This window comes from Trachurus japonicus, chromosome 14 (assembly GCF_045865225.1).
Source record: "Trachurus japonicus isolate A0001 chromosome 14, Traja_1.0".
NCBI classification, from domain to species: Eukaryota; Metazoa; Chordata; class Actinopteri; order Carangiformes; family Carangidae; genus Trachurus; species Trachurus japonicus.
The window spans coordinates 30112317-30139444 of NC_140920.1; the positions used below are offsets into that span (position 1 = coordinate 30112317).

General features: G+C 41.2%; 1 protein-coding gene across 1 annotated transcript; it reads left to right on the forward strand.

Annotated features, from left to right (window-relative positions):
- Positions 1-6959: 6959 nt before the first annotated feature.
- On the forward strand, positions 6960-24753 carry LOC146975022 (neuronal acetylcholine receptor subunit alpha-10-like). Its single transcript, XM_085798781.1, has 6 exons — positions 6960-7177; positions 17981-18126; positions 19032-19186; positions 19276-19522; positions 19604-19889; positions 23707-24753. The coding sequence occupies exons 1-6, from the start codon at positions 7120-7122 to the stop codon at positions 24429-24431; spliced, it is 1617 nt and encodes a 538-aa protein (XP_085654907.1). The 5' UTR covers positions 6960-7119; the 3' UTR covers positions 24432-24753.
- Positions 24754-27128: the final 2375 nt, after the last annotated feature.

Genomic DNA, 27128 nt, shown 5'->3' on the forward strand with positions numbered 1-27128 from the left:
ACACATTTTAGTTGACGATTAGCCTAATTTACATACAAATAATAGTGATTAACGATTTAATTGTCTTTTTCTGATCATTTCATGCCACTATTAGTAGTTAGTAGTAATAATACACATAGTACACCTTATGAAGAATAAGAGCTATTGGATTTGCAGCTTAATGTCAATATTGTCAAATATTAGAAATCAAGCTCCTCGAGACAATCAGTTTGTGACGCTCCACTCAAGTAAACCATAGCAGAAGAAGAAGGCCCAACGTGATCACAAATCTCACCGAGGAAATAGTGATGGAAATATGACATTTCAGGCCTAACTGTGATCAGATTATGATGTCATAATTGTGACAGGCCTGCCATCAAGCCTTCCAATGCCCTGCTGACCCAGATAACACAGAAATTAGCACTGCACTGAGGACGGAGTAGAAGTATTTGAATTAATAGCTAAAGCACATACACACAAAGCCCAAGTGAAAAAGAGTCTATCCAAACGTTTAAAAGCTTATGATCTAAATAGACAGATATAGTCTACTGTGAAATTTGAGTGTCTTTTTGCTAAAGATCAAATCAAATAAGTAATTTGTCCTTCTTTTTAGCATGGGTTTATGATGTAGCCTAAATTAAATTAAGTAAGTGATATATTTGTGTTAATATAAGTCTTAAATAGTTATATCTTCCGACAGCAATCACTTACATAGAGTGTTTGGACTGAAACACGGGTCTGTCAGTCACTCTGCTCTGCTCTGAGCCGAGGAGAAAACTTTTCTCGTATCCTACAATTTTTATCCAATGAGGAGAGAGAACGGCATGAAGGGCTGTGTGTGCAGCCAAGGGATGCCGTGAATGTGGTGACGTAGGGACGAGGACTGTTATGGTGCATTCAAGGCAGCCCGTAACTCGTGTTTTTCCGACCTGTGAAGTCGTACCAGTTCGATCTGGTACGAGTTCACGGGTCGGAAGTTACGAGTGGCCGTTATAGTGACTTTCACCGGTAAAACAGGTCGGAAAAACACGAGTGGGTTGCCTGAAACGCTACAAAGTCGTAAGTCGTGACTTGAAGCTGTAATTTACGGTTTCAAAAGCCTGCCTGGAACGCAGCATTAACCAAAACGACCGGATCGCTTACTTCTGCTTTAATAAATAAACATCTCTGACAGAAAACCACAATAAGATCAATGTAGTTTTTATATTTTCAAAATTGATGTTGTTGAATTAGTCTTATTATTATCTACATAAACTCAGTGTACTGCACATGAAAACATAAAAAACTGAAATCATTAAATCTCATTCAAAGGGACACAATCTGAACCAGCATTCACTCTGAAGATACAAATTGACATTTCTTATCTAAACCTCTGTGTCTCCCTCTAGTGGAGCTCCAGGTGACACTACACCTCCTTATGTTTCCTTGTGTAGGACATGGTAACATCCCAGGGGCCACGAGGTCAGAGGGGCTCTGGGACCTGTGCCCTGTTTGTTTTTTCTTTTCTTTTCTTTTGATCCTTGTCCCGTTTCAGAAAGCGGGTTTAGTGAAAACACCAAGTTAGTTGACCGATAGCTGATGCTCTGGGTTTTCAGTTTCACAAAGTTCAGCTTGCCTATTGTTTCAGCTCCACCACCACCCAGCATCCACCCTCAGGCTCCAGGGGGGTTAAAATATGTCCTCATTGCTTCCATGAATATTTAATGAAATCCTTTTCAGGGAGTGATCAGAGCCCAGATGCCAAATGTATAGGCTACTGAAGCTGCAATAAATCATTGTTTGAACTGTATTTTAATTGCTTCCAAGTTTGTTTTGTGCCTGTTGGGTTACATCGTCATGCACAAACACACATATATGTCGTGTAAATGGAATGTTTACTAAATAAGCTAAACCTATTTCTTTTTTTTTTTTTTGCCATGTCGGCTTGTTTTTTTCTTTTGCAGCTGCTACTGTGTTTTCCGAGGGTTTTTTTTTTTTCGGTTTGAAAAACTCCACTGAAGCAGGAAGAAGATCGAGCCTTTTTTTTCTGCTTGTTTCCATGGTGAATCATGTTATCTGTGTTTTGTTGATGGGCTTTTTTTTTTTTATCTCATCTTACACAAGCTTAACTCAGGGTCAAATTAACTGAGAATTGATTGAATTGACTGTTATCACTCTGAAACAGAAAACTGAAAACAGAGTTTGAGAGCTCAGGGTTAGTCAAGCCAGAGTTCAGGTTTTGACTTAAGAGTTTGTTAATCCTGCATGTATTGCAAAATATAGAACAGAACAAACCCCAAATAAAGATAATATAATATAATATAATATAATATAATATAATATAATATAATATAATATAATATAATATAATATAATAGATAGACCAGCTAAATACATTTGAGCTCACTGAGCTCTGCCCTGTTCAGGTGAGGTGAGACGCATCTTTCTCAGGGTGGCGGTGTATTGTGGTGTGGTTTCTGTTGGCCGGTTCAGTGCAGCTCTGGCCCCTGGCCCACCTGGAAGCTCCTTACTGTTATTTCCAGGAGGACATGAAGTTGGCTGACGGCAACGACGCAGCTCAATTAACCTTCAGTCACCCTCAGGCCCAGTGCACAAAAGGCTTTTTGAAGAAAGAAGACAAATGAGGAGGAGGAGGAGAATCACTGGCTTTAAAGAAGTGCCAGTTTTTGAAGCTCTTACTGGATGAACATGAATGTAGCTCCACATGTCTGACAGTCGGCCAACAAACCATCTGCAGGTTTAGTTAAATACACAACTCTTCTTCTTTAATTCTATGAGTCTAATTTTCAGTTTGATACTTTTCACTGTTCAGTTTATTCACACAATATGTCCCTGTCAATCTAAACAACATATAGAAATGTCTGGCTCGTAAAAATTGGCTATAGGTGTTTATGTATTTATGCTCATATCATACACATGTGTTACATTTATAAATACAAACAGCACAAAAAAAGCAGTTACATTTGGTCTTTAGATTTTTTTTAAAAACAAGTTCTCCTAATGACCTGGGTTTGTGTGTTCATAAATTAATATTTTTGAATGTAAAATAAAGACACTCTGATGCTTTTCCTTTAATGTTTTCTTCTTCCCTACAATCTTGATAAAACAGAGCTATCAGATCAAACAGGGAGATGAAGCTGCGTTAAGAAGAAAAGATGGAGGTGTTGAGGTTCCGACTCCTTTGACTTCATCACCGCGGCAACTGTCAGCCAATTATTTCCTGCTAATCCGTTAATCTCCTCTTCATGTCCTCGGCTTCACTCCTCAAACTTCATTTATCATTTTTTCCACACGATTCCGATCACAAGCTGTTCCCAATGAGCGAGTCTGATTCAAACAACAGGAGGTCAAAGGTCAAATGTTCCTCATCATGTTCATCTCCAGTGAACTATGACATTGAAGGACCAGTCGTATATTCAGAGGAGGTTCCCGCAGGTACACACCAGCTCACCTCACCATGACCTTGGGGTGGGGGCTGAGGCTTAGGAGGTACAGCAGGACATCCAACAGTTATACAGAAAAATTGTGTGCTCCTGGTAAAAATTTGCGTGTTTGGTTAGTGCACGAGGAACAGGTGATCTATTAAGAGTAACACGCAAAATAACAGCACACGCAAACCGCAGTATTTACTGTAAATGGGGGTTTTGTGCGTGGTAATTGTTTCCGCCATGGAGAGAGTGGACAGAGAGCTGGATGGACACATGAAATTTGATCCGATGGATTAATAGAGAGCTCAGGTGGGAGACTCAGGCCACACTGACCAGAGGGATCAAAGACGGGGTGAAGGCAGTCTCAGTCTCGGTCCCGGTCCCGGAGCTGAGTAGCCACATACTCGAGAGGGAGGAGAGGAGAAGAGAAGAGCGCACAGGAGGAGAGACGTGCGGCGTGCGTAATGGCGCTTAAATGACTTTTAAGACACCTGAAAAACTGCTACAGTTTGCTGGAATGACCCGGATGCGAGGAAATTAAGAGATATAAGAGCCTTAGCCCTGGCAGGTATTAAATCAATAAAAGAAAAAAAGCTGTGCCAGATAATACTTGCCTTTCAAACGTACTAAATAAAGGCGCAAACACTGCCACCGCAATCTGTTTCAGGTTTAGTAAATCACGTTGCGTGTGCTATATAAATCTATTTGCATCTACTCCTCCCAATATTTTGCATCCATATTTGTATATTCATCAAGGCAAACACGCTAAATGCATCGCATATGCTTTTTTGCCCATTTGAGAGATGCAATCCTCAGTGCACCCCGTTAGTAGATCAGCTTGCGGGTGACATCAAGTTTACACACATTTTTATAGGCTACCTAAGCAAACCTTTAGTAGATCAGGCCCTATGTACGCTACTTTATTAGGTACACCTGTTCAACTGCACACACAAATATCTAACATGAAAGCCACTCGATGCATTTAGACATATCACTGTATCACTGTTGACTGTTGAGATGCTAAGGACCCCCCTTGAAAACGAGGTGATCCACCTCAAGGGGCTTTTCCTTTAAATAAAGTTGATAAATATAGACATGGTGAAGATGATCTGCTGAAGTTCTAACTGAGAATAGGAAATGTACAGAAAATGTGATTTGAGTCACTTTCAATGTGGTATGTTTGTTGGTGCCAGATGGACTGAGTATTTTAGAAACTGCTTAGCTACTGGGATTTTCACACAACCTCCTCTAGGGTTTAAAGAAAAAAGAGAAAATATCAGTGAGCTGCAGTTCTCTGTGAGAAAATCCCTTGCTGATGCTTGAGGTCGAGAATGGTCAGACTGGTTGGAGGTGATAAAAAAGCAACAGTAACTCTAATAGCCACTCAATACAACTGAGGTCGGCAAAAGAGCACCTCTGAACCACAACATCTTGAACCTTGGAGCAGATAGAGTAGCAGGAGACCACAGCAGGTACCGCTCCAATCAGCTAACAACAGGAAACTGAGGCTACCGTTCACACGGGAACCAATGATAAAATCATGCCTGGTCTGATGAATCATGATTTCTGCTGCAACATTTGGATGGTCAGGTCAGAATTAGGTGTAAACAGCATAAAAGTATGGATCAATCCTGTCTTGTGTTAGCAGTCCAGGCTGCTGGTGTGGTAACAGTGTGAGGCATATATTTTGGCCCAATTCAACTGAGCATCATTTAAAGTCCCTCTCCAATGACCCTTTTTGGTCATTTTAAAGCATTCTCTGTGGTCTTTAAATTGTGATTATGAAGTTTTTTTTTGCCAAAATCACAAATCCTGTGACATTTCCCAGGGCTCCCCTTCTGCACAGCACCAGCAGCTCATTAGCAATGTGCCTCTGAGTGGTGGGCGGAGACTGCGCTGCTCTGCACCCACCCAGCCAACCCCTTTGTGAGAGACCATGTCCAGCTGAACAAGGGGCTGACTGACAGAGATGAAAGGCGGTGTTAAAAAAAAATGTACATAAAAAGAACCTGAACATATGATAGGAATCTCCTTTGATACAGTTAAAGCAGAAGTAAGTGGTCCGGTCGTTTTCGCTAATGCTGCGTTCCAGGCAGGCTTTTGAAATCGTAAATTACAGCTTCAAGTCACAACTTACGACTTTGTAGCGTTTCAGGCAACCCACTCGTGTTTTTCCGACCTGTTTTACCGGTGAAAGTCACTATAACGGCCACTCGTAACTTCCGACCGGTGAACTCCTACCAGATCGAACTGGTACCACTTCACGGTCGGAAAAATACGAGTTTCCTTGAACGCACCATAACAGTCCTCGTCCCTACGTCGCCACATTCACGGCGTTCCTTGGCTGCACACACAGCCCTGCATGCCGTTCTCTCTCCTCATTGGATAAAAACTGTAGGATACGATAAATGTTTTCTCCTCGGCTCAGAGCAGAGCAGAGGGACTGACAGACCCGTGTTTCAGTCCAAACACTCTATGTAAGTGATTGCTGTCGGAAGATACAACTATTTAAGACTTATATTAACACAAATATATCACTTACTTCTGCTTTAAGGGAAGTGCTAATAGCTGGTTTACTGAGGACAGACAGCGGAATCAAACCCATTTCAGACTCAGTTCCCGTTCATCCGACATCCTCACTGAAGCTTTACGGTCACTTTGCCTGTGACATTATTTTTTCCGCAATGTATTCTACATTAAGGTCAGTGTGACAGCTGTGACGACTGACTGGATCTATAATTGATAGAACTTGAGCTGGACCTGGAGACACCAGGAGGAAGGTACGAGCAGGTGAAGGTGTGTGAACGGGTGTGTCCGGTTGATGGGGGGTTAAGTAGTCGACACCTGCTGTGTTCAAGGTACAAGCAGATTTTGGTTCCTGCCACAGAGGACTCAGATGAACTGTTTGAACTTGTTTGTTAATAATTAACCCACTGAACACGCTCACTGATGTTCAATTACAGACCTTGTTGGTCCGGATATACAGGGACAGGGGGGAGGGGGTTCTCCTTCACTCTTATAGATACCGTGTACAGTGAGGAGGTTTAAATATACCTTCTCATTCATCAGCTGCTGTACATAACTATCTAAATCTCACAATTTCATGCATTAAAATGTTTTTTTTTTCTTCACATATTTTAGTTTTATGTAGTTTCTGGTTTGGACTCATTTGAACTGATGACCTGATGAAATGTAGCTGAGGCTGCAGCCAGAAGCTGTAGCCAGAAAAACCTTCAGAAATGAGTCAGATAATTAATTAATCACCACAATCATCTATCTATAATTACCACCTTATCTCAGGGTTTGGAGTTTTGATATCCTGAGACAACAGAAAGAATAAAACTTTATTTGTGACGTGGCCTCTCTCAGCTTCTGTGCTTCAAGGCTCTTTAAAATCTAACTACAGTGATGATGAACAGTGTTCTTCATGTTATCCAGGCTGTGTGGCACTAATGACCCCTCATACACCAGAGACCACCGCACTACAGCAAACACACAGACCTGCATCAGCAGCTGTTCTCTCTCTCTCTCTCTCTCTCTCTCTCTCACTCACTCTCTCTCCCTCTCCCTCTCCCTCTCCCTCTCCCTCTCTCTCTCTGTCTCAGTGAGCGTTATCCTCTCTGCTCTGCCGGGTGGACGCTGGCTGGAGGCAGAAGTGTGATCACAGTGTAATCGATTTCTTTGCTGGATCAATATCAGTGATCAGAACAGAATGAGGTTCCTCTGCAGCGGATTGATTGCGTCTCTCCTGCTCCACTTCTTTATTCCAGGTGAGAGGATTTTCAGCTTCATTTCTTCATTTCTTTCTTATTCAACAATAATAACCATCACTCTGATTTAATTTAATTTAATTTAATTGTATGGTGTTTCATTCTACTTATCTTATTCTGTATAACAAACAAGCTGAAGCTGGTCCAGATGTTCTCAGCACCAGGACTCCTCAAAGCGATTGAAGTGTGCGTTGGATTTAAACATCTGAACTCATCTGCATCACTTCTGCCTTTGAAAATGACAAACCTAAGGTCACGGGAGGTCACAGTTAATTTTTTAAACAATGGTTATATTTGTAATTTTTGAATTATCTGTTCATTTGTTTGATCTATTTTATATTTATTATCTATTTATTCTGTTTTATTTGACCAATAATCCAGAGTAAGATAATACGTTTCTTGTTGTAAATGGTTAGGAAGACAAATCTTGACAAATCATTGCATTGACGCATCAATCGGTTCCAAAAAAAAAGAAAAAGAAATTCTATATCTCTGTCCATTAGAGAAATAATCAACGCATCACTGTCAAACTCCAGACCTTGTAGACAGCGGGGAGCATACGTCAGTCCGACTGCCTACAAGTCCGACGGCTCATTTCTCCGACTACCCATTCTACAGTGTTGAGGTTAGGTTTAGGGTAAGGTTAAGGGTTAGGGCTACTTAAGTCGGAGAAGTGGGAGGTCGGACTGATGACGCAAAAATAAAGAAATGTATGGTCGGAGTCGGAGAAATGGGTGGTCGGAGAAATGGGTAGTCGGACAGACGTCATGCGCCCGTAGACAGCAGCTCACACCCTTTATCAGTCACGGTCATGCCTTCGTTCTTTGACTGGACACTGAAGTGACCGAGGGGGCGTTCAGGATTCATTGTGCCTCAGTGTGATAAGGACAGGAGGACAAAAAAATAAAGCCTTTACTGTAGTAAGGAGGAGGTGCAGGGTGAGGAACATATGTGAGGCTGATGTGGTGGTTTAGAAAACAAACTAAACTAAACTGAAATAATCACCATCCATCACATCAGGTTAATTATATGAAAGCTGCGGAAAATCAGATCAAGCTGAATTTCTAAAAAAAAGATCTGTTTCATTTATGCCAAAATGTATATTAATTGAACAGATTTGATCTTTTAGAAATCTGATACAGGATATTGAGTGTTGTAACAACAAAACATCACAAATATTTAATTTTTCATATTTTTTCTTCAGTTTAAAGACCAAGGCGGAAATCTAGACTGAAATGATCAGAATTCACAGTCCCCAGAGGATGTATCTTACTGACTTTGGTGATCCTCTAACTTCTCCCTTTAGCACCACCCACAGGTTGACATTGGTGCTGGTTTTAAGAGAGAAATCTCTTTCACCATTGGTTAGATAGTGATGAAGTTTGTTTCAGACAGTCATGATATTCCCTTTGGATGAAGTTGTAATAACGTTAAACTTTTTTCTCGCACCGCTATATCAAACTTCTATCCAACGCTGGACCATGGGTCCAGTTGTGTTGGCTCAGAATTGGCTGAAACATATGACAAAGTAACTTGCCAGAGATTGGACCTGGTCTGGGTCGGATGGACAGAAGTGACCCATTTCTGTTTCATAATTTCTTCCAAGGGAAGGAGACTCTCCTTCCCTTGGAAGAAATTGACAGAAATCTGTCATCACATTTAGATTGTATGTGACGACAGATGATGTGAGTTCATGGGACTTTATTTGGAAGAGTTAGAGACAAGACAGAAAAAGGATGTACGGATATAATACATCCTGACCACTGCACCCACAGAGTCCTGCACTTGTTGCTCATAAACAGCTCACAGGAAGAAAGAAAAAGGTACAAAATCATACAATTGTAAAGGCTACACTCCAAAATACAAACTATTAGCTTCAAGGGAAAGGAACTTACAGGTAGCCACCTTAGAAAGTGTACATCCTGGTTTGGTTCACTGTGGTGGACAATATGTCAACAGGACATATGGGGACAATCTGGTTAATTACACTATGGGGACTCAAATTCCTTATGGGGACAAAAACTCAAAGTCAAATTTACACATTGTTTAAGGTTAATGTAAATGTTTTAGTCAAGTCTCCAGGAAATAAATAGAAGCAGAGATAATGTCCTCTGAAATGATGAAAACCTGGCTGCATGTGCGTGTTGGGTTGGTGTTGGGACAATGGAGGGGGCGGACTGAGCAGTGATAAGCCCTGATGGTTGTCAGGATTAAAGCTGTCAATCACAACATCCACTGAGATAAGAGGAGGGAGTGACCTCCAGGGGTTAAACAACAGAGATAATCCTAACACACTGAGGTTGGAAACTGACACAGACACACAAACACACACACATCTTCACTGGCTGTAACCTCCCCACAGTTTCATCTGCTCAAACTGTACTTATATATCACCAGCAGTGGTTTGATCGTGGGCGGCACCACTGCCGGCTTCCTTGCAATGTCCAAAAACATGCACACAAGGTTGATTAATTAATTGCCCACAAGTGTGGATGTGGATTGTGTGCATTGGGTCTCATTCATGAAACGTGAGCAGCACGGATTTGTGTGTAAACCGCGTGCAGCGGAAATTTACGTGGATTTCCGCATTCATCAATCTTTTAGTAGCTACTCACAAAATCTACACCTGCTCCTGACTGTGTGTAGTGTTTGTGTAAATGTAGGAATGCACAGAAATGTTGCTTGTCACTGTTGGAAATAACAATTGTAATTTGTATTACCTACTCTCGATTATGTCAAAACACACCCATGCCTTTGACACATGTAATTTAAACATGACGACTAGAAATGTTTGGAGAGAGAGACGTTTTAGGGATCGGACACGCACAAACATGTCAAGGCTCCATCTAATGATGATAACAATCTGATATAAAACTGGAAAAACTTTTATTCAATAAATGTGCAGCTGAAGTGTGTGTTGCTACACGTTGCTACATGCTTGGTGGACGCACACTTCATCCTGCGCTATATCGCAGTTGGCACCGGTTTGGATTGAGCTGTGAGAGATGGCTGGTGCATCTGTAAGAATACAATACCTGTAATAGACACCTGCCAATACAACTTCATGTGTTGATACAACCATGCTCCTATACAGCTGAGGCTGTGAAGAATCTCCTCCCATGCTGCTGTAGCTCTGTAGTTATGTGTATTTTTTTCTTTTCCCCCATATCTAACTATTCTGGCTTTACTTCTTAAATGATTCTTTAAACCAAGGATACTTAATTCACTACATCTGTTACTTCCCTCCACACCTTTGATTTACCCTGTGAACAGGATGCATCTACCTCCTTATATGCTGGTCATGGTCTCCTTATTCATGGGCGGAGATCTATGCTAATTGCTCCTCCTGTCCTGTTAATTTACGATGGATGGGCATTCATGATTTTACACACACATGCTTACGATCAAATCTGAGTTTCCCGCACTGTTCATGAATCCAGAGTAGAGTTTTAGTAGCGTGGACTTTTATGTGCAAATCTACACATTTACTAACGTTTCATTAAGGAGACCCAGTGTGTGTATATTTGTGGCCTTGTGATAGAATGGTGTTCTGTCCAGGGTATTTTGTACAACACCATGATGGAATGGAAGTGAAGCTCACCACCAAAGGCCTCCTCTGCATGTTTTTTTTTATCAGTGCAAACACTAACGCTCTGAAACAGGCTGAAGGCTGAAGCCAAACTGACCATCTCACTCCAGCAGTGTCCACCTCCTGCTGCTCCACCTGCATCAAGGCCACAGGAAAAACTTACCAACCTGTTGCAGACTGAGAGGAATTAGGTTGCCACTTCCTCTGACTGACATGATTAAACTGACATGGTTACTGGATGAAGTCATGTTACCTAAGCATGAAGTTAACTGACAGGGATGAGGAACCATTCCCAACACCAGGTGTGCTATAAGGTGTGTTTTCAGTGCCTTCAGTGGACACACCCTCAGCATTACAGAGCTCATAATACTGCTTTTTGTCACATCATTTTCATATACATGTATGTGGCCTATATTATGAAAGTTCATTATGTCCGAATGTAATAATTAGTTTCCTTTTTTCTTTTTCAAGAAAATAAGTTTTTCACACCTTTGTTAACAGTTTCGGTGTGTTCCTCTGCCTTCTGCAGAACTGTCACCGTGATGTCGGACGGTGACGTGCCTTATCAGCTGGTTTTACGGAGCCGTGACCTTCCTGTCAGGTTTGGCAGGTCCATCACGCCTCGTGCTGCTGGGTTTTACCTGCAGGACGGTGCTCCAGGTTTGTGACAGTGTGTAAGCCCCCTTATCCCGGTTCATGGTCCTGTGGGCCCGTTTTCTAATCTCCACCGCCTCCATAATCCATGGTTGGTATCTGTTTTCTTCCATGCATATGACACGGAAGAAAATAGATACCAACGATGAATTATGGAGGCGGTGGAGATCAGAAGACGGGCCCACAGGACACCAGCTGATAAGGCACGTCACCGTCCAACATCACGGTGACAGTTCTGAAGAAGGCGGAAGAACACGCCGAAAATTCTTGTCTTGAAAAAGAAAAAAGGAAACATATATGTGACCGTGCGTATATCGATGCAACGCTTGCACATGTTTTACAAAACATCAACAAAACATTATAACTTCTGAACCGTTAATGATAGAGATAGGTGTAAACAGCATCTGAATCGTGAGATTCCCTGCTTTCCGAGGGTCATTGAATGGTGCCTCTATGACAACTAGGTCCGTAGGGTGCGTGCAATTGTAACGGATATGCACTCACTCCACCGATAAAAGACGTGCTAACCAACCCACCAAGTGGTTGTCAACCTCTTAGCGAAGAGGTTAGCATCATCGCCTCCGGTGCGGGAGGTTGTGGAATCGAACCCCACCTAGGGCAGGCCGTGAGAAACACAACGCAGAGAGCCAGAAATGACATCGGCTACACAATCATGTGGTACAGGTACAGACGCCAGAGTCACGGAAGTGAGGTATTCCTCTGCTGGCCTTCAAACACAATTTTCAATAAGAAAAAGAGAGTGGAAGACCATAATTCAAATGGAAATATTTTGAAGAGCATCCAATGTATGACTTTGACTAGGGTATCATTTTAAAGCTTGTTTTCTCCTCTTTCAATTGATATCAAAATAATCAAATTTAGGTCAGAGTGACAAATTTGGAATGATGGCCATCTTTCAAATTCTTTTTTTGTCCCTGTAATCAGTTCCAACTATGTACAAACACACACACGTCCCCACAACATGAATAAAACACACACACACACACACAAACACACATACACACACACACACACACACACACACACACACACACACACACACACACACACACACACATACAAATAGAAATACACAGATATAATGCGGCACATATTTGTCAGCACATATTTGAACACTGCCATCATTACCTTCACCATCATCATCCACAATCATCATCACGTAACGGGTGAGGCCATGCATGCTGTAGAGCACAGATGGTCAGACTTATGTGCATCACAGCTAAGTGCAAAGAACAGATGAAGGCATGTTAAGTCAATATGACCTAAGCTGTATGTATGTGTGTGTGTGTGTGTGTGTGTGTGTGTGTGTGTGTGTGTGTGTGTGTGTGTATGTGTGTCTGGATTACTGATGTTGTGGGGACCTATGTGTCTTACCAAAAAACGACATTATGGAGACGAGACTTCATTTGGAAATAACGTCCATCATTACGTTTTATGACTGGGACTTGTTTTAATGCCAGAGTGAGGCTGGTTTAGATGTAGGTGCATTGTGGATATGCTTATGTTTAAAATGAATCTAAGTTGATTTACTGTCCACCAGAGGGTCGGAAACATGACTGTGTGTGTGCCAGCTGGTGTTCTGCCAGAGCTGTTAGCACTAACACTTCTCAGCCAGTTGATACTGTCAGATAAAGTGCTGATGCATCTGCTCAATAGACCATGAAGGCATTTGAACAATGAACAGAGACAATAAGAGGCGGAGCCACTGGACGGTTTTTGGTAAAACTTCTGGATTTAAATGATCTCACCTAAAATTCCTTAGCTGCAGGTTCAGGCTCATGAGCGAAATGCAGCCTGTTTATTGGTAGGGTGTTTGCAGTTAATGCACACAAGTAGCCTATCTTAGTAGGCTTTATGTAGTTTGCTAGTTTAGTCCTGTGGTTCCTAACATAAGCAGTTTAACCCCCCCCCCCCCAAAGGTTTGTTGATAAATTTGAGATGTAAGATGATTTATGCAGGAAGAAATGAATGAAATTATGATCTGTTTCATTGATCAAATCAGATTTTTTTTATTTTTTTTTTATTTTTACTTCTATCCACCTTTTTCCGAACGTCAAAAACGTAGCCTGTTTTGCCGGTTTTGGAATGTTATGTTTACGTTTCCATGGTTTCAGTAGCCGCGGTAAATGCATGGATTTCCCCCCCCCCCCCCCAATGAAAATCTGTAAAACGCATGGATCATCACAGCAGCTTTTAACAATGGATATCACACAAATTCACATCTGTGTTAAAAGCCAGCGTTAATAGATCCATGCGTTTACCGCAACTATGACAACGCCTGAAAACCATGGAAACGTAAACGTAAAATTCCACCAAACCGGCAAACCGGAAGCCAGTTTTGACCATAGATGACGTTCGGAAACTTGTGGATAGCCCTCAAATTTGGAACATTTAATTTGAATTTTAATTAGATTGCCAATTATCAATGAGGAAGATCTTGTCGCCTTTAAGCAGGTTTATGTGGCCAGTGAGTTAGTTCTAGAAGTCCTTTAGGTGGTTCTATCAGGTGTCAGGTCTCTGAAGAAAGGAAGTTAGATGCTTCTTATAGGCATTGAGGAAGTTGTAGTATGTTCAAGGGTTCAGGTAACACTCATTGTCACGAAGAAGAGTTTAGTTGTTAGCTGTAGGTTTCAGAGTCACTCTATAGTAGTTGTAAGTGTTTGTCCAATAATGTAAGACAGGAAATAAAGGAGCTTGCTTAAGTTCAGGAAGTAGTGGAGCTGGGCATAAAGCCCGTTGGTAACAGATATTGACGTTCTATTTGTTCTCAAGGGTGGTATGGTGGTTTGGTAGTTAGGGTTGGGTTTGATTCCCAAGTCTGGGGCCTTGTCTGGGTGGAGTTAACATTTTCTCCTTGTGTTTGTATGGTTTCTCTCCAGGTTCTCTGTCTTCCTCCTACAGTCCAAAAGCATGCACACTAGGTGGATGACTCTAAAACTGCCCGTAGCGTGTGAATGTGAGGTCGTCTCTATGTCAGCCCTGTGATAGACTGGCAGCCTGTCCTGCCCTCGCTCTATTTCTTATTATTCATAATTATTATGAATTATTAGGGAGTCATTGTGGCCATCAAAAAAGTACTAATGGTCATTAAGGTGGTTCTTGAATCCATTTAGGATGTTCCAGGGGTCATTTAGGAAAACATTTAAACTTAAAGGGGCTCTTGTAGCAATGTAAGAGGTATTAGTCATCATTACAGACATTCAAGTGGTCTTAGAGGTGGTAACTGCAACAACTGAAGAGATCTCACCAATCATGGAAGATGATCTATTGGTCCCTAACAGGGTTGTATGGGTCCTTTAGTCAATTAGTGTAGCCACTGAGGATCTTTTGAGGGTCTAGTAAGAACTTCTGTTTTAAATAAATAAATTAAATGGACGACACTTCCCTCCACCATTAGGGTCCTTTTAGTTATCAGTGAGGAGGTTGTGCTGGTCATTGCAGAAGTTTTTGCTATAGGCATCTCTGTGGTGCGTTAAAGGGATTGTAGCAGTTCCCCTGAATACCTCTCAATCACCATAAACAAAACACCAACTAAGGGAAAATGTTCTGTTAGTGTTGGTTCCTCCGGTACTGGAAAGAGTTGGAGACCAAATATGACAGTTGTGACTCAAGTCTTTCTCAACACCTAACTAAGATGCTTTTTGTTGGATTTAACTTTAATTTGTCACAAGTCTTTATACACAATGTCAGATGTAATGGAGATCTGGCTTACAGTGATCAGGAAGTCCTGAAGGTGTTGGACACAGGGACAGACAGACTGTTGTCAGTGTTGCCTACAGGTTCTTCTACTGGCCAAGCGGATACAACTGAAACACTTCAAACATGTTTGAAGGTTCTGGGTTACTTATCCTGTTTTTAAAAAAGAAAAGGGATTAACCTGCCACCAAAATGTTCCAAACCAGTGCACTGTTTCCTGTTTCAGGAGCTTACTGAGCCTTTTTGAAATATTATAAACTATTGATACATCTTATACAGTATCTATGGTGCAGGGCAGACATCAGAAAGCACAGAGACTCTTCACAAGAATATGAAGAATAATGAACATGTGAGATTTAATTCATGGGTATATAATTTATAATTTACAGACATATTTATTTTCAAACAGCCACATGATAAAAAGCTTTAAAGAGACAAACAGACCTGTTGAGAATCAGATTGTCTCTGTATCCTATTTTCATGTCCGTCTGCTTCATTTCCACATTTCCATCTTTGGACAAAGGATGTCCACATGGAGGGGAGGGGGGGCTCAGTTTGTGTCTCCTCTGCCATGTCAGAGGTTTTTATTTCTTATCTGAAGGTCACTGAATGCACCGTGGGTTTGTGCACTTCCTTTTTTGTGCAAGGCATGTTGTAAAACCTTGTCTGTGTGTGTGTGTGTGTGTGTGTGTGTGTGTGTGTGTGTGTGTGTGTGTGTGTGAAAGAGATTGGGACTATTTATTTTTGTCTATAATGTTTCCTCCTGTTGTTATGAATCTGTTAGTCGTTGACCTGCAGACCTGTAAACTCTGAACAAATCAAAAAGAATAATTCTATTCGATGTTATTAACTTTAGTCAGTGGTTTTCAGCCTGAACATTTGACCCTCACACTGGGTCTCATGATGGGACAAAAAAGAAAAACATATTTATCACACAAAATTCTATTATGTATACATTCTATATATATATTTTTTTTTTCATTTACAAAACATTAAAATCCCTCATCCCCACACTATGTCTGTAATCTGTAATGAGAGGTCATGCGTGGACAATTTCATTAACATTTCACAAGCTTTGAGGATTGAGTCTCTTTCTATTAAAGATTTCAAACACTTGAAAAAATTTGTCTTTATATTTTCTATATTAATGCCTTGTTTGGTGAAAAACTGAACAAGAGCCAAAAGCTTAACAAATGAATATCAAATAAAGTGTAAAGAGTGAATAGCAAACATTAAATCAACAAGATAATATGTCAAGTTTGCAAAAAAAATTTTAAATAGTGTTCAACAATTAAAAGAATACAGAAGAACATGTTCAAAAGGATGGAAATACTTAACTATAAGGTGTTACATTAATACAAATTATTTTCCACTAAGTGACAAATATAAGCAACATAAAAACATACAGTATATTCAGACAACAATGTGACCATATTAATATAAAAATAAAAGATAGCAGACAGTCTGTAAAGGCTTAATTATCAATATGTTCTTCTTGTTTTTCTGCCCCATTGATGGATTTATGTCACCACCCCTTTTATTTTCATCTTTGACCACCAGTGTTTGTCTTATATGGACTGTAAGTCTCTGTGAAACTGAGATGCTGCGATGTCACAGCGATAGCCAGCAAGATGTTTCACTGCAACCTCACAGGAAGTGTCTCTGGCGACTGAACTTCATTCCTCAGCCGCCTGAAGACGACCGACTGCAGCTGATAGTGACGCCTCTGTCATTGATTTACACAACTAAACCACTGGCTCTTCTCCTCATTTACTTATATGGTGACTGGACTGAAGATGAAGCTGTAGCTCGATGGTTCAGATATGTCTTCATCTGTCCTTGAGATCTCATGTCGGTGATCCTCTGATGCTGAACCTCATCACTTGACTCTTTGCCAAATAACACTCTCATAAAGACTTAAATGGTGTTCGTGTTTGACTGTTGGGTTGAAGTTACATCACTGTTCATCATCATGTCTTTATAGCTGCATTGAATTCTGGTCCCTTCACTGTTACTGTGGGTGTATTTATTTGAATTCACTCAGTAACATCCTGTGATTCTGGACCCTGAAGCATGTTTCTGTTCATATCCATTCGATTTCTTCACTCCATAAAAAACAATATGGAGGAAAAATAATGCAAAAAGTATTCCACAGTCTAGATGAGCATATGCATCATTTCAGGTCAGTTCCACCACCACCATCGTCATTAGTTGTGACAGGATTTAGAGGATTTATCAGTCTGCTGCTGCTGTTCTGCAGGCGTTTGTCTGATTAATGTGTAAAACCAGAGATGACCAGGTTAATTAAAATGGGAAATGGTTTGCATGTGTGTTCAGAGCTGCATGATTTGCTGCTTGCGTCATGAAACATTTCAGGATAAAGAGAAAACCACTGCAGAGAAGAAAGCAGCAGAGAAAAAGACTTCTATCAATACTTCTAACCTATATCCACAATAACTTGAAAAAATGTGAAGAGAGGATCAACATTTGGATCAAACTATGAAAACAGCTGAAATATGACTTATGGACACATGTAGAATTAATAGATAGTATGATTTCACAGGTAATTTTGCCTTTATTGATTTATTCTTTGTGAATATAAAGGGTAACTGTGGAAAGTGAAGTGTTTATTACAGTCACAACGTTGTTCAATAGAACAATAAAATCTGAATGATTTAACTAAGTGGAGCTAAAAAGGTCAAGTTTCCCCTGAAGGTGTTGCTGGAGAAAAGGTCATGGGGTCATTGAGTCAATCCTCTGGGGAGCAGGAATGAGCTCTGGAGCATCACTGTGGCTTAATTAAAGTCTCTCTCTCTGTCTCCTTTTGTGTCTACTCTGTGCAGTCTGCTCGGCCGCTCACGGTCGCTTTGCCCAGAAGCTGCTCACTGACCTGTTCTCCAACTACACCAACGCCCTGCGGCCGGTGGAGGACACTGACCACATCATCAATGTCACGCTGCAGATCACGCTGTCCCAGATCATTGACATGGTAAGTGATCCGGATGGTGCTGATCCAGGTGTTCGCATTGTGTGTGACACTAGGTTCGTTTCCATTACCCCTAGAAATGCGCAAAACCTAAATATCAAAAGAAAAAACAGGTAATGGGAACAACTAGGCTACATTTCGAAAAAACTCTCAAATATCGCTAAAAAGTTTTACACTCTCATGAGGTGGTTTTTCAGATGTATTGATATAATTTGTATCACAAAAATGAAATGGTAACACTTTTTCCGCATTTACACGTCACCAGCGTCACCGGAGTTGTGTGTGTCCAGTCCACAGCTGGGTTGGTTTATGTGACTGGAGGGGACGAATGAACCACATGTTTTTTGTCATGCATTGCTGATCTGGGCATTGTTTCTCAATAAATTAGAAAAACCTTTCCTATCATTCTTCGTTTCCGTGCATGGTTGAAGAAGATTGACTTGCATCCGCACTCCACTCCCCCCTGCACGGAAATGTCCCCTCCATGTCACATAAACCAACCTGTGTGTGTGGACACAACCCCCTTATATTGTTGTCAGCACCTCATCAACGCTGGTGTCTTATTTGTGGCCGCTGCCAGCGCCACACGGGCTTTGCCTTTCAGCAATCAAGCACTTTGCGTTTATTTTTTTGTTAAAACAATAACAGCAGCAGCTCTAGGCAGCTGAGATTGCTGTACCGTCACCATGGAAACTTAAGACGCTTACGTCCAGCTTCCTCAAAGTGAAGTCTCGCGGGGCGAGAATTATGGGATATCGCGAGACTAGATTACGGCCCATTCGCCAAACACCTTTCAATGGAAACACCCGCAAATAGCAATTGTACTTTTTCGAAATTTCAGAAACATCGCTTTTATTTTGCGAAAAACTGTAATGGAAATGCAGCTACTGACAGTGTCTCTACACCAGGACGAGCGGAACCAGATCCTGACCACCTACCTGTGGATACGCCAGGTGTGGATGGACGCCTACCTCACCTGGAAGAAGGAGGACTACGACGGTCTGGACACCATCCGCATCCCCAGCAGCTACGTCTGGAGGCCTGATATTGTTCTGTATAACAGGTGGGTGTGGCCTTTTCCGTCCTGAGATCTTATGACTTCCTGTTTTCCCTGCCTTCACACGACGACTTCTTCTACCTTCTCCACCACAGTGCAGACGACGAGTTCTCCAGCTCCATGGAGACCAACGTTGTTCTCCGTAACGACGGTCAGGTCATGTGGGACCAGCCGGCCATCACCAAAAGCTCCTGCTCCGTGGACGTGGCCTTCTTTCCCTTCGATCTGCAGCAGTGTCACCTGACGTTCGGCTCCTGGACTCACAACGGAAACCAGATGGACTTAATCAACGCCTTGGACAGTGCTGACCTGTCCGACTTTGTCCCCAATGTGGAGTGGGAGGTGAGATGTTACCAATGGTCATGTGGTACCAACAAGGTGGTCGTCAGTCCTTTGACAAAAATCTTTTTTTCCTCTAACCAGGTTCTGGGTATGCCAGCCAAGAAAAACGTGATCCTGTACGGCTGCTGCTCGGATCCATACCCGGACATCACCTTCACCCTCCACCTGAAGCGACGTGCCTCCTTCTACATCTTCAACCTCCTCATCCCCTGCATGATGATCTCCTTTCTGGCTCCGCTTGGCTTCTACCTGCCGGCGGACTCCGGTGAAAAGGTGTCTCTGGGCGTCACGGTGCTGCTGGCGCTTACTGTGTTCCAGCTACTGGTGGCTGAGAGCATGCCGCCTTCAGAGAGCGTCCCCCTGATAGGTGAGCACACCCAAGATCCCCTGACTTTTATGTTTGGTTCAAGTTTGTTGTGAGATGTATTTTCCAGCTAATCTCTACATCAATCAGTGGTGGTCATGGTTGTACCAGCAGTTGTGTGAGACCAGGTCAGATGAGTAGGAATCAATTAATTTTGACACTGAACCAGTATCTCTCAGTGTCACACAGTCAAAGCTTTGACAGTAACTCGTGGTGAGTGATGCCTGAGTGCAAAAGTTGCTTTACTACATATGAACTTTGCATATACACATATATATGTATACACATGTACACACATATGTGCATATACTGTATACAGTTGTGTTCAAAATAATAGCAGTCCGACATCACTTGCAAGATAAATCACTGATTTTGTTAGAATTTCAACTTTTTTTTTTTCAACTTTTTCTAGAAGGTTTAGTAAAGGTATAGAAAACCAACAGACCCAACAGACATGACGTGCATGCTGCTGATTCTGTGAAACTGAATCATTTACTGAAAGGGGCGTGTTAAAAAAAATAGCAGTGCCAGGTTCAATTATTGAGGTCATTGATTATGTGAAAAAAAATAGGTGTTAAACAGGTGGCCCTTATTTAAGGATCAAGGCAACTGATGCTGCATATGCTGGCTGTGCATTTGTCCTTGAAAAATGAGTAAAATGGGTTGTTCAAGACACTGTTAAGAAGAAGAGCATTCTTTGATTAAGAAATTAATAAAAGAGGGGAAAACCTATAAAGAAGTGCAAAACATGATAGGCTGTTCAGCTACAATGATATCACACTCTTTAAAATGGCAGCCAAAACCAGAAAGGCGAGGAAGAGAAAGAAAAACGACTATTCGAAGGGATCGGAGAATAACCAAAATGGCAATGGCTCAGCCAATGATCAGCTCTAGGAGGATCAAAGAAGATCTAAGATTGCCTGTGAGTACTGTAACAATCAGACAACATCTATGTGAAGCCAAGCTACCACCAAGAAGCCCCCGCAAAGTCCCATTGTTAAAAAAAATGCATGTAATGAAGCGGTTACAATTTGCCAAATAACACATTGACTGGCCTAAAAAGAAATGGCGTAATATTTTGTGGACTGATGAGAGTAAGATTGTTCTTTTTGGGTCCAAGGGCCACAGACAGTTTGTCAGACGTCCTGCAAACACTGAATTCAAACCACAGTACACAGTGAAGACGGTGAAGCATGGTAGTGCAAGCATCATGATATGGGGATGTTTCTCGTACTATGGTGTTGGTCCTATCGCATACCAGGGATCATGGATCAGTTTGAGTACACCAGAATACTGGAAGAAGTCATGTTGCCGTATACTGAAGAGGAAATGACCCCAAACAAGACAATGACCCCAAACACACCAGCAAGCGTGTAAAAAAAGATGTCAACACTGCTATTTTTTTGAACATTATATTTCTTGACTTTCTGTAAAATATTATCAAATTAAATTACTTTTTCCAATTTTCTTGGTTTGAAATAGAATGTGCAGTGTCCCCAATGCAGTTGTGTTCCTTAAAATACAATTTATTTGAAGAATTTTGAGGTTTACTCACCTTTTTAAACACACTGCTATTATTATGAACATAACTGTATATACTGTATGCTGTATGCTGTATACTGTATATATATATATAACATTTCTATTTTATCTTCTTAAATATTTAGCATTTGTACTACCGTGAATTCTCAAATAAAAGCCAAGTCTCAAATAGATGCCGGTCTTGCTGCACTGGCCAGGTCTGGCTACAAGTTTGAGCAAATAGAAGCCGGGTCTATTTTTATTTTCTGCAAGTTCTTGTGAATGTACAAAACCTCTCAAAGCCCACTGAATCACCCGTTTGAGCAGTTTCTAAACTGATTAATTTGCGCGTACAATAGTTAGACTACACTACGCTGCTTGAATCACTCTTTTTCCCTCAGTGTCACTATTATTGCATCTGTTAAAACTTTCGTCAATATGTATAATAGACATGCGACACATCACTTAGATTCTATAGAGTTCGGTCGTTCTGTTCAGTGTATAGAAAGCTGTTCTTTTCTGAAGACTCCCTACCTTCAGCACTGAAGGCTAGAGCGCAAATGTTGTTAAATTAACTTCAGAAGTAATATTTTTACTCTGTAAAACAATTGATTTGATAGTGTTTTCTCATCATTGCTGAGCAAAAGATTTGTGTAAAATGAATTAAAAGCCTGTCCCATATAGGCTACACACCTGTCTCAAATACAAGCCAGTTCAGTTTGGCAGTTGAAGCAAATTAAAGCTTTCTGTTTGAGACTTTACGGTAAACATGGATGAAACTGATCAATAGGATGCAACAATAGATCCATGTTAACCCAGAAGGATTTTCTTGGTGGTGAATAGGCCAGTGACATCTTCTTTATTATTGTGAGTTTCTTAATTCATGGATATAAGATCCCAGTACACAAAAGTGTAAAACCTGCAGGATATTTGTGTCCCTCCACCTCTTCAGTGAAAGAGCCTCTGATCAAATTGGATCATCTCCTTCTTTTCTGGAGGAGGGTCTGGCAGGCGAGACTATCATTGGAATAACAATGAATTTTAAGTGAGTGTTGTGACACAGTTCGGTGAGCAGAGAGTTGCCAAGCAAGCAGATTTGTATTGTGTGTGTGTGTGTGTGCCCTTATGTTTTTTGGCCAACATCACTGTAATGAGCATGAATCATGTCTGTCAGCAGTTATTTAAAATACAATAATCACAGCTCAGACATCAATGAGCTGCAGGTTGTTAAAGGGATAGTTCAACATTTTGGCAAATTGGACCAATTCCATAATCCCTATAGTCATAGCAGTAGGTTCGTTATCTTTAATTGTCAGTGCAAGCTATTTTTAGAACGGTGGAGCAGAGCCGCAAGCTGCTCAGAGCTACGCTACAGAGGCTAATGGGATTTCTTGGTTTCCCTCATCAAACTGATCAAACATACAATCCAACAACTCCAAAACGCACAGGTGGACAAGTTGTGACCTGCACATTCGCCACGCTATGAGATAATAACAGAATGTTACCAGACAGAGTTGTTTTAGAGGTAAATTCATGCAAAACTGCTGATGCGCGTTGCCTTCAGGGACAGTTTTTCAGCAAGCAGTCTCTGTATTTACCTCAAAAACAACTCTGTCTGGTAATGTTCCATTATTATCTCATAGCGTGGTGAATGTGCAGGTCACAACTTGTCCACCAGAGCGTTTTGGAGTTGTTGGATTGTGTATTTGATGAGTTTGATGAGGGAAACCAAGAAATCCCATTAGCCTCCGTAGCGTAGTTCTGAGCAGCTCACGGCTCTGCTCCGCCGTTATAAAAAATAGCTTGCACCAACAAATAAAGGTAAAGAACCTACTGTTATGACTATATGGATTATGGCAATGGGCCAATTTGCCAAAATGTAACTATCCCTTTAAATCCTCTCATCATTTAGATTCTCTCCATTCTTAGAAGTGCAGAACTGAATAGGCTGTGTCCTGAATAGGAAAGCTACATGATAAACCTAGATTGAACTTTATTTTGAAAGGTTGGTATTGAATCCTCACAGAATAACTGATTGTCTTGGTCAAAGATAATGATAAATACTTGTTAGACTATGAAGAAAACTAGCTTTGAACATGTCTGAAACTCATACTTATACTCTCAATACACTAACCAAAAAAAAGCTTGATGTTGTGAATGATTTAACCAGTTAATTCCTGTACTCTCCACCATATCTCCACCAGTCACCAGACAGGTGTCTGAGAGGAAGAACTGACATTTGTCTTCATTTAAACATTAATCTGACCCTCAACTGATCTTCACTGTCCTTTTTCAACAGGAAAATACTACATTGCCACCATGACGATGGTCACGGCTTCAACGGCGCTCACCATTTTCATCATGAACATACACCACTGTGGCCCGGAGGCGCGTCCCGTCCCAGAGTGGGCCGAACGCTTCATCCTCAACTACCTGGCTCGCATCTGTTTTGTGTACGAGGTGGGAGAGAACTGTCTCGTAGGGACTTCATCCAGGAAACAACCTCTGTCTCAGGAGGAGTCTGAAGCCACGTCAGCCAACGGAGGCAACGCCAGAGGACCAAACTGGGATGTGAATGGACAGGCATGGGGAGGGAGGAAGGAAGGGGACAGAGTGAGGGAGTCTCTGAAGTTGGGGGAGAGCCAGACGGACTGGAAGGAGGATCTGTTTGTGACCATCGACCACTCGGAGGAGGGAGGAGCCGTTGGCGGACGCGAGGAGTCCAACGGCGCCGGCGGAGGAGAAGAGCAGGTGGAAGAAAAGAAGGGCGTAGGAGGCGAGGGAGGAGGCGGCGCCACAGAGAACAGGAGGGAGATCTTAGTGAGAACCCAGTGTGTGTGTCAGCACCACGGACTGCGCAAGAGCGTGGAGTTCATCGCCAGCTCGTACCAGGACCAGCGAGCGGCGCAGCTGCGCATCGGGGAGTGGAGGAAGGTCGCCAAGGTCATGGATCGTTTCTTCATGTGGCTCTTCTTCATCATGGTCTTCCTCATGAGCATTCTCATCCTGGGAAAAGCCGTCTGAACCTTACGAAGGACGAGCGCGGGAGGGCTAACAATGAGCTGGTGCACCTAAAATGATTGAATTGTTCGCAACAATTTGACACAGATCACTCATATTCGACCGTATCACACCAACCCGAATCAACTCTTTAAATAAACAGTAATTTGTCACCATTGCTCATCCCGGCCGCTTCGACAGGCGTCAGCTGACATCTGTCAAACATGACAGCGATGCTCAGTTGCATAAAACCAGAAACATTCAATAAATTCCCTTGTTGATATTTGATGATTGAGAAGAAGGATTTATGTTCTGTGATGCCATAGTGAATCTGATCCTGCAACTACTGAGGAAAAAAGGAAGTTTTATCAAGTTAGGGCCAAATAATGTGGAATTAAATCAGATAGAATCACTTTTTTCACTTGTTTGAAGATAAATTAATTTCTCATTAAATGTATTCAAATGATGAAAATGACTTGAAATGAAGATCAAAAGGTTAAAAGATAGTGTGCTTAAAATGATGAGAAGACTGATCTGAACAAAAACACAAACATCTTTCACTGTCACGATTTCAAAAACCACATGTTTGCCACACTTTATTTTAAGAGTGTTTTTAAATAACTTTGAAATGCATGCAAGATTTTTTTTATGTGATATATCATCACATTGATTCAGTGTCTACAACCATTGAGTATTGTCATCAGTTGTCTTTAAATGCTGTTCTGCCACTAGGGGTCTCTCAAGCCAAACAAAAGATGGAGTTTGCTGTTGTGAGGAATCATGGGAGTTGATGTTCTCTTCATCACCACTGCAAATAAAATAAAAAAATACACAATTTAAATACAAGTTATTGTATATATATATATGGCTCAAAACTATTTGACAGCTTCTGGCTGACAACCACAACCACTCCACGAGTGAAATGCCAGTTGTGAATTTTGATTCTTTATTAAAGCAGATATCAGTGGAATGTTTTTGTTAATATAAGTCCTAAATAGTCCTATTTTCCGTCAGCAATCACTTACATGAAGTATTTCAGCCTAAACACGAGTCTCTCCGTCACTCTGCTCTGCTGTAACCCGAGGAGAAAATTTTCCTTGTGGGATACAAGTGTTATCCAATGAGGGGAGAGAACGGCATGAAGGGCTGTGTGTGCAGCCAAGGGATGCGCGTGAATGTGGTGACGTAGCACGAGGACCAATTGATGCCTGACAAGGGCGGGGGCTGCTAACTCATGGTGCGTTCAAGGAAACTCGTACTTTGTGTTTTTCCTTCCTGTGAAGTCATACCAGTTCGATCTGGTACGAGTTCACGGGTCGGAAGTTACGAGTGGCCGTTATAGGGAACTTTCACAGACAACAGGACGGTAAAAACACGAGCTACGGGTTACCTGGAACGCTACCAAGTCGTAGTTGTGACTTGAAGCTGTAACTTACGGTTTCAAAAGCCTGCCTTGAACACAGCATTAGCCGAAACGGCCGTGCCACTGATATCTGCTTTAAATTTGCTCTCCAGAACAATTGAGTGATGAAGTTTGTAAAAGATAAAGATGAAGTTATAGAAAAAAGAAAAAAGATGGAAAATAAATATAAATTATTTCACAATGACACAGAAACTGCAAGAATTTTTTTTTTTTTTTTTTTTTTTTTTTTAATAAATCTTGTCTCGTTGTTGCCTTCACAAGACCAATTATACAAAACACAAACAATTATTCTTAAAATAAAAACTTCAAATGTTAATAGGCTCAAGTGTCTCCATTACATAGTTGGTACTGATGAGTGTTTAGTTTGTAATAACTGTCAAGTGTACAGCCCACCACACACTGTAAAGGAAAGAAATAGGTCAGGTAATGAAACTCCCTAGAGCTGAATGCCAAATGCAGAGTTTGTAATTATCACAATGTGAAAGACAGAAATGCCAAATCACTGAAATTGTTATATACTGTATCCTGTTTGTGTGATAGGTTTTCACATGACTCACTGGGAATGTCACAAATACATTAAAGTTTTTTTTATATTAAATTACGGTTTCAAAAGCCTGCCTTGAACACAGCATTAGCCGAAACGGCCGTGCCGATGATATCTGCTTTAAAAACAACTTTGTTCAATGAGGGATTTTTTTTTGCATTTATTTTGTGTGTGGTTCTTGGTAGTGGAAGTAGATCTGCCAAATAAAGCAACTCATTTATGTCTTGTATCACACAAGATGATGTTGAAATGCCAGAAATAATGGAAGGAAGTTGATTTTATTCATAAATGAAAGAATTTCTGCTCAGCTGTTTTTCTCAGAAAACTTATGATCATGTCCAAAGATTTACACTGGAGATGGATGGAAAATAGGAATATGAAACATCAGGGAGTGCTAAATAAAAATTAATCAAGGACAGAACATTATTTGGGATATGCACCGCAGACTCTGCCTTCTTAGCTGGAGCCTGGAGGATGCAACAAGAGGAACAATGCAGCAGGGTCATACTGTACCTACCCATTCTACCTGGGTGGTCAACCTGATGGTTTTCTTTTCTGTAGAAAAATATTAATGTTCCTGTTTTCTTTTTGGTTATAATGACTGACATAAAGTAAACTCAACTATTTAACTGATTACCAAGACATGAATATTTGGTGACACTTTATCATACAGTAAGTACACACTATTTAGCACTACTGTAAGCATTTATAACGCATGGATAGCCTACTCATTAGTATGTAGTTTAAAATACAG